Below are 11,785 nucleotides of genomic sequence, written 5' to 3'. Positions count from 1 at the left end.
ATGGTGAGTGAGTGTGTGGCAGGGTTTGTGTGTGTGTGTGTGTGTGTAAGGTATGCAGTCATGGACCGATGTTACACAAGCTGCTCTCTGTGTAAATAATCATGTCCTCTCGACTCCTCTGCTTTCTGTTTATTTTATCACACATCCGACAGAGTCTAATTTACAGACAGGCTTGGAGTCTACAGATTGAGAGCTGCATGTCATCGGACTCTTGGTTATTGTGTTGTATGGTTCACCCTGCAGGAGATGTTGGTGAACCTTAAGACACGTCATAGTTGAACACACAGGGCTGAATCAAGATAACAACTTGCTTTGTCACTTACATAACACAAGTTTAAAGTGTCATTTGGAATAATTTGTGTTCCTGGGAGAGCTTTGAGAATTGATGTCATTATATTTAGGTTTAGTTTGGAATGATGATGTTAAAATAGTAAAAAAGGCATTGTTACAAACTGAGTTTAAACACAAGTATGGAACATTTTATGAAGGACACTGCCAAATGACATGTTTGAGACTAAATGCCAGGACATTTTACACTTAGCTGTTCTGATTTTGGCCGGTCATTTTTTCTTTTTCTCATGGGTCACACAGAGTTATGGATAAAAATATGCTATATCCTGATTGGCCACAGTCAGGTCTGTATCCTGAATGAGACCACTAGTTGAAACCCCAACGCCATATGAAGAATTCTTTTAGGCATGAAATATTTTCTAAATCATCTTTTAAGGAGAAACTCTTAATCCCCATTTCTTTTTTCTTCAGTATAAATACAGAAGAGATAATGACTTTAAACAATATAAATAAATACAGCCTAATTTATTCATAAACTTCAAACTTAAATTCCTCTTCAGGTGATACTCAAACTCTTACTGATGATTTGACTTCAGTGTCTTGAATCAGCAAAAGGCGGGCGGCTACTTAATGTGTAGGATGTGCTTTAGTGCCTGTGAATCATACCCCAAAGTCCTCACATAATGGCAACAAGAGGGTTACAATCCAATAAACAAGTGCTTCTACATCCTTCTGTACTTTGAAGAAGCTGAGTAAAAATGGTGGAACTAAGTCATAAAACAACTACAGTTCAGTAGTCATTGACATAAAGGAAAATGTCACCAGGTGTGCTTTAACTTGTGTTTAAGCAACAGTGGAGATTTACAACACAGCTTGGTCTTCAAAACAACATTTGATTTGATATTTCCTGTGATTCCTTGAAAATAAGAAAAAAGAAATGGAACATCACCTTTTAATATAAAAAGCCACAGCTCCATCGAACTTCACTTCTTCCGTCCTCTGCAGGGTTCACTCACGCTGACCTGGACCATGAGCGATGATTCGCCTGTTCTGACAAGTCTGACCGACAACTCCACCGTGAGTATGGCTGTGTACACACACACGCACATGCACACGCACACACACGCCATTGTCTAGAGACAGCTTTCACATCAAACTGAACCGGAATCGACCAATCAGCAGCCTGAAAAAACAACACCACTCACAGGTATTATATCCCAGGTGTGTAGGACAACCTGATCCGTATCCAAAGAGGATTGGACGGAGAAACAAGACCGTTTGCGCTGCTATCTTTGTGTGTAATGCAGTCTCTGGAGAAATTGATTATCGGACAGTTAAAGCTGCCTGTGTGAAGGGGGTCTGACTGTCGTTTGCCTCCAGAGTGTAAGTTAGCAACATGGCTCTCAGTTGATTGATTTGTGTTGTTCTTGTTAGACTTTGAAAACAGAAGATTTCCACAAGCTGAAGAAACTCACAAACTGTGTGTGAGTGCTGCTTGTTCTTCTTCGGTTGTTCCTCTTCAAAATAAGCTCTTTTACCCGCTCATATGTAAAGTGTCTTGAGATAACATTTGTCATGAATTGGTGCTATACAAATACAGATTGATTGATTGATTAACTGCTGCTGAACACACATGTGGATGTATCAATAGATACAGTCTTTCCCCATAAACTTCATATGAATGAGGCCATGACAGCATCTAATTATTGTAAAAATATTCTCCATGTGTGCGTGTTTGTGTGTGATGAGACCTAGTTTTACATGTTCTGGCCTGAAGCAGGTTTGAGGTTGAATGAAAAGGGGGGAAAATACTTTTACAGTCATTCTGACATACACAATCGTCAGCCTTTTCTTGCTGCACCTCTCCTTTGCTGTTAGATTGAGTTTAGGATTGAAGTTGACATGGATTGATTGTTGCTTTTTCTTAAGAAACTAGCTCGGCCATTTACACTGACTGCAGAGTCAACATAAAAACAGCTGTTCTGGCTCTCTGTGAGACACATCCTCCGCTTTATAAAATACACCGTTATTGGATGGATGGAAATTCATCTGCAGCTATTTTGACTATATTGATCTTTTTTAAAATTGTTTTTAGATTTTTGGGAGCTGATTGTAAGACAAGACAAGAGTGTTCATTTATAATGACCGATTTTGGACAAAGTGATCAATTGGGAAGATTCATGAGTAGATCAATTCATAATGATTTCTCATGGGATGAAGCCTGAATGTCTGTACCTGCAGTCAGCAGCAGATTTGACCTTGTTGCTCCCCCTGTTTAGTTGATGTTCATCTAAAGGTCAGTCTGTGCTCTATAAGAAGCTTCCCCACCTCTTTGCTTTCTCCAACGTCGTTCAACCTTTTAACATTTTATAATGCTCATGTTGCAATGGAAGAGTTTTCCATCTATGCATTAAAAAAAGCCCAATTATTTTCCGCTCTCTTTTGATACGGACATCGAAAGAAGTAGTCTTATGTGGGGATTGCTCATTTGCGTCTGCGTCCTCCTCCTCCAAATTTTCCATTTTTAGCCTACAGAGGCCTCATTTCAATCTCATTGAGAAGAGCTTGGAAATTGAATTAAGGGTCTCGCTGACGTTTCGATTAGCATCCCCAAGCTCTCTCAGCCAAGACTGAGAGTATTAATCAGAGAGAGTAGCAGTCTCTGTGTATGTGCGTGTAAGCAGGCAGGGTCTATATGAGTGTGTGTGGATAAGAATCACTGTGAGGAGTGGTGATTTAAGAAAGTCTTTCAGTGCTAATTCCACCACTTATTAAATATAACGGCGCTTATCTGGCAGCGTAATGTGACAATGACATTCCTCATTGCTGCAGAGCTCAAAGGGGAAATAATCCATTACTGAAGCAGCAGGTCTGATGTAGCGGTTGAGCTCACAACAACAACAACAACAACACATCACAACACATCACAACACATGTGCGACTCAGACTTACTCTGTTTGTAGCGGAATGAGTTATGATTCCAAACCATACCATTTAAACACAATGATATGGACATTTAATGGATGCAGCTCAAACAGAGTAAAGTTAGAGCCCGGGTTGAGTTATTATTAGGTTTAAGTACTTATTTTAGCAGAGACATAGTGAATATTTTCTGTACATTTTTCAATTTTTAATGCTAGCAGTATTAACAGGGAAGAGTTTGTTCTTGTTTTATCAGTTGACTGGGGATTTGGGTAAAAGGACTTTCTTAATTGGACAAACGGTTTCTTAAAGACGTATTTTTTTTTTTTTTTGCTTCGTATTTCTTTAGTGAGTACAGAAAGCAGTGAGAGTAAAGGACAGATATCAGGGCATTTATGTCTGATAAAAGGCCAAATTATGTTCTGTCAGTTGGTAAATACTGCAGAAATAAAAATCTCTCTGAATTTGTTGTTCAGTTCATGTAAAATATGAACAACTGAACTCTGGAAATCCAGCACTTATTAAAACACTAAATCAAATCAAAAGTCCAGTTCAACAATCTGAACTCCTACTAATAAGTGATTAAATGACTGCATAATGTCGAAGGTCATAGTTCAAACGTATTAGGGTAATAATAGATATTTTGTGTTTAAAGACTTACATTATGGATGTTGTGTTTGATTACTGTATATGTTGCTGGGTATTTATTTTGTGCTGTGTGTTGTAGCTGTTTCATAATAATTGAAAAATGAATAAGACCTCTGTAAAATAAAACGTAAACTACAGTAAGTAAAGCTTTGAAATATATTCGTAAACAAATTACAATAGCAAAAAATTGGAAAAAATAAATAAATTAATGTTAGAGGCTTTGTTTTTGATCAACACACAGCACGGCGATCCTTAGGAAACATGATAAAGTGTACTGGATGAAATAGAGTACTACTGGGGTCCTAACATGTTGTCTTGGTGCTCTCTGTCAGGACGTGCCTGTGTCTGCAGGTCAGGTGGAGAACTATGTGCTACTGTTGGTGATGCTGAGTGTTTTTGCCGGGGGGACGCTGGTGCTGCTCTCCCTGCTGCTACTCTTCTGTCATCGCTGCTGCATGGGGGGGCGACGCTACTCCAGGTGGGTGACTCGTTGTGTGGGACCTGGCAGGTTCTCATTCTTTCGCAAGCAGCAGGGGATTAAAGCTGTATGGAATATGAAAAGTGAAAGCTGTGAGGAGGGGTTGTTGTTTTTGTGAAAAAGCAGAACTAGTAAGATTTCTTTTTCTCTCTTTCAGAGCCAGCGATGACCTTGAGAAGACAAACACCACCTATGCTGAGGACTCTCAGCCCACCCAAGGTCAGAGCTGGGTATTTGTTAAGTTCTTACATAAAATCTTCTTCTCAACTTTTGTAACAAACCTTTTCTGTGTTTGTCCTTGTCACTCAGAGATTACCATTCATCTGGATGAATCAGACGCTCTCTCAGCTTCAAGCTGTCACGATGGAGAGTCAGAACGATTCGTCTCCACCGGGTCTACTGGCCGCAGAGTCTCCTTCAATGAATCTGCACTTTACGTACAGGAGAAGACGACTCAGGATAAAGGACGCAGGTAACACTCAGCTGAGCTAAAGTGATTTTGTTTTAACATTTTAGCTTGAATAGGCTCTTGATGCAGCTAGATAAGATGATTTGTTGTCTTTCTCAGGTACACTCTGACTGAGGGTGACTTCCACCACTTGAAAAACGCCCGGCTGACCCACCTCCACCTTCCTCCAGCTCCATGTGATTTAAAGATCCTCACTATCATGGAGTGTGACTCAACAGAGAGCAGCACTGTCAACATCAGTGAAGTGTCTGCTCCCAAACTGCCCCTCACCATCTATCAGGTAACGTTAAACACACCGATTTATCTCACAGGGCAGGTTAGATACTCTAATCTGATGATGTCCTGTGTGAAGAACTTTGAATTGCCATGTTGCTGAAATGTGCTATATAAATAAACTATAATAATAATAAATCTGCTGATTTCTCTCTTCAGCCCACTGACAGAAGAGTCTCAGACTGGAAGGGACAGGGCCTCAGCGGAGGTTTGCCAGGAGACCCGCACCACTCAACCATCCTGGACCAGGGCCCCCGACAGGCCTCATCAGGCCTAAAACCACAACACACACGCTCCCAGACTGTAAGTTAACCATTTTTCACTTTGTATTGAGAGTCAGAATGATTACATAAAGTCAGTCTATCTGTTTTGGTACATTAGAGTGTGTTTGGACGATCAACTTTGAAACATCTCAAACTCAACTGGAAGGGAAATTGATACGGACATACATGATATCTGGACCATGAAAACTGATGACTTTTGTAAAAGGTCTTTGACTCTGGTTCCCTCATGAGATTGATTAACCATTTTGAAAAATAACAATTGGATTAATCGCTATATAATGTATTAGTTACACAACAGTAAATATCACCTTTTAGAGAGCTCTTGACCATGAGGCCATGGGTGTATTAATGCAGCAGTACTTTATACAGTGGGCAAGTAATGTTTGCTTTCAAAATGACTTTGGTTTCCTTAAATCCACAATTATGATAACCACTTAGAGCTATAGAGCCGATGCTAGCAAGCTAACTCATAAGCTAGTAAATGTTTAAACTTAAATGCTTAACACCACTATGCTTGGTAGTTATTATTTTTGATTATGATTTAATGACCTCACGTTTTGTTTTGTTGCCTTTGTGAAGACTGTTTTAACTCAGATTTGAAAAGTACTCCATAAATAAAGTTTATTAGAATTGTGTCTGTGAGAGCGAAAGCATGCAAACGTTAGCATTTAGCCTAGCCTCTCACAGACACAAATAAGGCTTTAGAGTGAGCCATGTTTTACAACCCCAAGTTACATTTCCCATCATGAGAGGAGATGCTCTGTATTTTTTTTTTAACCTTTGCATTTCCCAGGCAAAATCAATCATTTGTTCCTTGGGTCTTGCTGCTTATGAAACAGTAAGACTCTCAGCCTGAGGGATACGTTTTATACAAGAGCTGATATTTTATCATTTCTATCATACATTTCCTCAAAACTGCAAACGATACATACATAATCTGTTCAGCAGGGAAATTACAAGTTATTAAGAATTCTCACTGTTGGTCCAAAACTTTATTTACACAGATGGACTCTTCAGTGCAGCTTTATCCATAAACCGAGCTGTGAAAAGCTACCGGCTGAAAAACCACTAATGCACTGTGACATCAGTCATCACTGCAACTGGGTGATAAAATGACAAACTGCTGTCCCCTGAGGGCTTTGCCTCCGCCTGTCACGATTCATCTCAGCCTGTGTGATTTAACCCCTCCTTTCTTTTCCTCTCGCAGATGGAGGCTGTTGGGGACAGGGAGCAGGCCGAGGGAGAAAAGAGGGTGAGAGGAGAGTTGACTCAAACTTTGGGCCAGAGTTCAGTTCTACATTTCTTCACTAAACTGCGGCGTCATGCCAGTCTTGAGGGGGCTGGACCATACTTCAGGAGGTGGAAGTTTGACAGCACTCACCGGGCTGCCAGCTTGGATGCTAAAGGTTTGGATAAATGTCATAGATAGATGAGTAAGATTGAATTTGTGGCTGAAGTCTAACTTTGCAAAAGCGTGGTTATGTACATTCCATCCAGGGTTTCATAGGCTTAATTTGGTAATCTCACAAAGAAGAACGCTGATTCTGTTAATCTCATTAATTTGTCTTCTAGCATGAAGTGACTGAAATGTGACAGAGGGGATTACTATCTCACTGCTCAAGTCTATTTGAGATCAGTACTGACACACACATGAGCACATATCACACATTAGAGCATATGGTTGGTGTAACATAGGGAGCACAGTCTCCACCCAAAGCATCATGGGATGGCTAAGTGGACAGCTAGAGTTTTTAACAAGGAAAACTGTTAAATAACACAAGAATACACAGTGTTGTATTTATTACTACAGATACACTGTAGCATTTCTGCAACAAACGGTATGCTATGTTGCACCAGAGCTCGCTTGAACAGCACAGTTATTTGCTTTACATAAAAAGGGCATTCTTAAGCATGCAGCATTAGAAAGATATAAAAGAAAAATTGGGTACAATAAAGGATTATTGGTCAAATTTCACAACGGTTGTGATGTTTGGACAAATTGGAAGCTTATGCAACATAGCCAGGAATTGGCTGATTAGGGGTAAATTGTTGCAAATGCATTCCTTGAGGGACTGATTAATAATGGGGAGTAAAATGTTGTCAATTATAATCTTAATATACTTTCTAACAGGATCTCCCAAGAGAAGGCCATTTCAGAGACAGAGAGCAGCAAGTGAAACCACTGATCACACTGAAGATGACTCTTCTCCTCTTCGAGACGAGGCTGTTGAATCTTTCCCACAAACTCCCAATCAGGCAAGCGGCCTCCAGGCACTCTCTGCAGAGTCTCTGTCTCACCAAGCCACTGCTCCCACATCCTTCCTCAGCAGGTACAGACCTTTGCCATTATCCAGTGACTTGCACCATGAAATTCTATGAACTGTTGATGAACTGACCCTCTAACTCCCTCTGTGTAGGCTACAACTTGAGGCCATGGCGGAGGTAGGAGGCAACAGCAGCGTCAGAAGAGAGGATCTCTGTTTGCCTACAAATGACTGTCGAGCTCAGAGGCAAGAGAAAGCCGCAGCGAATGGAACAGGAGCAGAAAAAGAAACAACGTTTGGTGCAGGTACAGAAACGGCAGGACTCGAGGGAGAATCTGCTGAAGACGACGACTTGTTTGGGGAAGAACAAGACGCTGCCATACAGGAAAGGTTTGAAGACCTGTTGAGTAAAGCTGAAGACACAAAAACAGACAGTGTGACATCAGACTTGAGGAAAAAAGGTGAGGCAGAGTTAGATGATGGGGATGAGGCGGTATTGGGAGCTGAAGCCAGACGACGAGCCGACTCAGGCTCATCCTTTACTTTCATAGTTCGTCAGGAGAGCTCGGAAAATCCTCCCTCCCTGTACAGAGACATTTGGAGCTTGCGTGCCTCTCTTGAGCAATACGCCTCCTCAGACCAGAGCAGCACGGATCGGGAGTCTATCCGCAGTGATGCTGACAGTGTTTCATCCCTTAGTGGCGCAGGGGCTCGCTCTGGACTGGACAGCTGCTTGTCCCAAGACCTGGATGATGAGCCTGAAGCAGAAGGAGAAGGGGAGGGAGAGAGGGCGGAGGGAAGGATCAGAGGGGCGTCAGGTGGAGACATGGGAAGTGGGGCAGGAGGGGAAGGGGAGGCGTCAGGTGGAGACATGGGAAGTGGGGCAGGAGGGGAAGGGGAGGCAGGCAACCGTAAACTACTCCAGATGGACAGTGGCTATGCCTCTATTGAAGCACCATCCAGGGCTCCTGAAGAAATGCGACTTTTCGGGACTCCTGGAGCTCCTCGAGGAAAGACGGCATCTGAAAGAAGGATGTTCTTCACAAGCTCAGGGAGAAAAGGTTCAGTGTGCGAGAGCATTGAGGCCCGTCTTTTTCAGGAGGAGCTGGAGGATGAGATGGCTGACAGAACAGAGATGGAGAAGAAACTGAAGAACAGATCTGAAACTGGCAGCCAATCTCTGACACTTCAAGAACCATATCAACAGCGTCTGAAGCCCCTCCATCCTGAGAAACCTTCAGAATCTCAATCACAGCTTATATCTCCACTGATGAAGCCCTGTAGTCCGCATAAACCTCGTCTCCGCCGCCGTGACTACAGCATTGACGAGAAGACGGACGCTTTGTTCAACGAGTTCCTCCGTCATGATCCGAGGTTCGACCAGCAGGAATCTCCATTGCGCACCAGGCACCGATCCAGGGTTCACCTCCGGAAACAGTGGCAGAGACACAAGCAATACAGCGACCCAGGGACAAGTGCTGGGGGAAGGTACTCCCCATCGTTGGAGAGGCAGAGGTTTACCCCTCTGCGGAGAGGTGACAGTGCAGGATACCCTCTGGACACCAGGTATCACAGCACTCTGTCACGCATTGCAAGTGCCGCTGATGAAGAAGCCAGTGAGGTAGCGGCTTGTGAAGAAGCAGCCAAAGAGAGCAGGGAGGACAAAGCTCCATCATGTGGAGGGGCATTGGGGGGTGGTATAGAAAGTACAGCCAGCTCAACCTCTGAAGGCACTGAAGAAACAAAGAGTTGTGCAGAGACGACCTGTGCCGCAGATGGCTGCCAAGTCTCCGTGAAAACGGAGACAGAAAGCACAACAAGCCAGTCTTTGACCACTTTGACTACACAGAGGAGGTTCATGGATCCCAAAGTCGACAACAGGAACAACAACAGTAGTCAAGCGATCCTCTCAGAGGTTTCCCTGCAGACAGAGAGATGCCTGACAGACAAGCTGGCGGTCGCAGTAGAGGAGAGGCTCTATGGGGACCTGCGCTCTGCTGAGAAGCTCAGTCAGGGAGGAACAGAGAGGGTGCTCACTGGTGTGCGAGCATCACCTGGCTTCAATCCCACATAACCTGCTTACAATCTTCAACTTTATTTCAAATCCATATCTCTAGAGACAGCAGACCTGAAGTTGTCTAAAGCACTTAAAATATCATGTAAGATACTTGGTCATTCTCTGTTCCCCTTACATTTGGACAAATCTTGTGATAATCATGCTGTCATAACTGAAAAATCTAAACACAAATATACTCTAAAGGACAGATCTACCTTCTTGATGGCCAGTTTCTTCCAGCGATTCCATTCAGACCTTAATTTCCACTGTGACACCATGTGATACCCCCCCTCCCCTCCCTTTTTTTTTTACACTCCTAAAAACTCAAATGCGGTTATACCATAGATATACAAATACAGGCCCATATGCAGAAGAAAAATCAATATTTTCAGACTGAATTGTGAATTTTCCGCATGCTACTCTGTGTCTTAAACAATGTTTATGTGAATAGTTTACAAATTTAACTTTAAAACATGAAGCACTTTGATGGAAGAAAGATAATGATGCATTTTCTGTCACCCATGTCTCTCTTTTTTTAAACCATATCGTCCTCAAGTGTCCTTGTCTCAATCACCATAAGGGTAAATGTCTCAATAAAAGAAATGTGGATTCTTTTTTTGGCAATAGGAAGAACAGATGTTTCTTAGAACAGATCGCACTGCTTCAGTGCTTACTGCCCTCTCTCATTGACAATATATGCAGATGTGGAGAAAACAAAACACTTTCTGCATAAAAGCCAACACAGAAGCAATTTTTTTTATTTTTATTTTTTAATGTATCCTAATTAATCATATCCTGGTATCCTGAAAGTTCTGTGGGCCTGAGCTGAGTGTTTTGTATCTCTGCTGGGACTCTGCTGAGAGGGAGACTGATGGACGATACTTTAAAAGACTGGCACCGGAGCCTCTCAGGCTTTTACACAGATGGTCCAGGGACAGAGTTGAGGCTGTGAAGGCGGAGGTTGAAACTGATAGCAGCAGCACTGTCTGCTCTTAAATCCAAACAGAATCTTCTCACACTGTACTAATTAAGTCTGGTTATGTTATAATTATTCTTAACTGAAAACACAAGAAATCAATATTAACAATGAAAGCTTATAGAAAAATGCAGCTAGTCTGCTCGACATGTTCTGTCATATGCACAAATGCTGGGACCTCCGTTTATTTTTTAAGTAAATCCCACATCACTTGCTCTGCTGCTGTATAAAAAATACAACAGAGAACAAAAAGTGTGTTAAACCACAGCTGGAAATAAAAATGAACTTCTTTATGCTGTTCAACAACCAACAGTGTAGAGCATTTTTAAAGCACATTTGTCACAAATTTCTGAACAATTTCGTCTGAGCTTCAGTCTGAGAACAACAGTAAGGCTGGGGGAAGTTAAAGACCATTGTCAAATAAGATTGGAAAGACGCACCAACACTTTGTTAGTTTTATTTTAGGAGATTTGTTTTTAAAAAAGCGAGGGAAATACTGGCTTTCTATAAGTTTACTCATTTAATATTCTGCAGGTATCATTTTTTTTTAAAACGTGTTGAAATCTAGAAAAATCACAGCTTTCCCTCTCTTTCTATCCCAGTATGGATAGGAAAGTGTAATTAATGATTCTGTATTTATATCAATCTGCGTCTCTTCAACATGAAAGCACGTTTCTACGTGTGAAGATTGTCTCACAGGAATCTGAAAAAGGTACAGCTTGTCCCTTTCCCTCTCAAACACACGTGGCTTCGAGCGACAGTACGTGTGTATCTTGTGAAACTCGCGTCTTTGTACTCATCCATGGAGAACCATCTGATTTATTAGAACTCAAACAAGTAATGCAGAGAATTCAATGTCTTGCGGCCATTAGAAAGGCTAGACTTTGTGGGACCAAATGAGGCATAAATTGTTTTAGGACTGAAGAAAATAAGAGGAAAACGAGAGGGACTCTGTTAACTCTGATTTTATGCTGTTGTGTGAGTCATATCAGACGTAATAACTTGTACTGTGTGACAAGCTACTGAATATTGTCATGAAAACAGAAAGTAAGGAGTATCCTCTTTTACTAAGAATTGCTTAATATTGTTCCTCCTCATGTGTCTCGTTGAAGGGAGAGTCTCTC

General features: G+C 41.9%; 1 protein-coding gene and 1 long non-coding RNA gene across 2 annotated transcripts in view; one reads left to right on the top strand and one right to left on the bottom strand.

Moving 5' to 3' along the window:
* Positions 1 to 1,363, bottom strand: part of LOC132979042 (uncharacterized) — a 2,586-nt gene extending 1,223 nt beyond the window's left edge. The window contains exon 1 of the long non-coding RNA XR_009674009.1: positions 1,241 to 1,363. This is a non-coding gene — a long non-coding RNA (uncharacterized LOC132979042). The remainder of the gene's footprint in view (positions 1 to 1,240) is intronic.
* LOC132979040 (voltage-dependent calcium channel beta subunit-associated regulatory protein) overlaps positions 1 to 10,299 on the top strand; it is a 12,611-nt gene extending 2,312 nt beyond the window's left edge. Inside the window, exons 3-11 of the mRNA XM_061044489.1 lie at positions 1,297 to 1,368; positions 4,194 to 4,339; positions 4,497 to 4,558; positions 4,649 to 4,811; positions 4,908 to 5,088; positions 5,241 to 5,384; positions 6,573 to 6,771; positions 7,497 to 7,695; positions 7,783 to 10,299. Coding sequence (XP_060900472.1) covers positions 1,321 to 1,368; positions 4,194 to 4,339; positions 4,497 to 4,558; positions 4,649 to 4,811; positions 4,908 to 5,088; positions 5,241 to 5,384; positions 6,573 to 6,771; positions 7,497 to 7,695; positions 7,783 to 9,703 — 3,063 coding nt within the window. The 5' untranslated portion in view covers positions 1,297 to 1,320 and the 3' untranslated portion in view covers positions 9,704 to 10,299. The remainder of the gene's footprint in view (positions 1 to 1,296; positions 1,369 to 4,193; positions 4,340 to 4,496; positions 4,559 to 4,648; positions 4,812 to 4,907; positions 5,089 to 5,240; positions 5,385 to 6,572; positions 6,772 to 7,496; positions 7,696 to 7,782) is intronic.
* Positions 10,300 to 11,785: the final 1,486 nt, after the last annotated feature.

The sequence above is a fragment of the Labrus mixtus genome, chromosome 8, assembly GCF_963584025.1.
Source record: "Labrus mixtus chromosome 8, fLabMix1.1, whole genome shotgun sequence".
In the NCBI taxonomy this organism is placed as follows: Eukaryota; Metazoa; Chordata; class Actinopteri; order Labriformes; family Labridae; genus Labrus; species Labrus mixtus.
The sequence above is the reverse complement of the archived record's forward strand: the minus strand, read 5'-3'. Positions and strand labels throughout refer to the sequence as shown.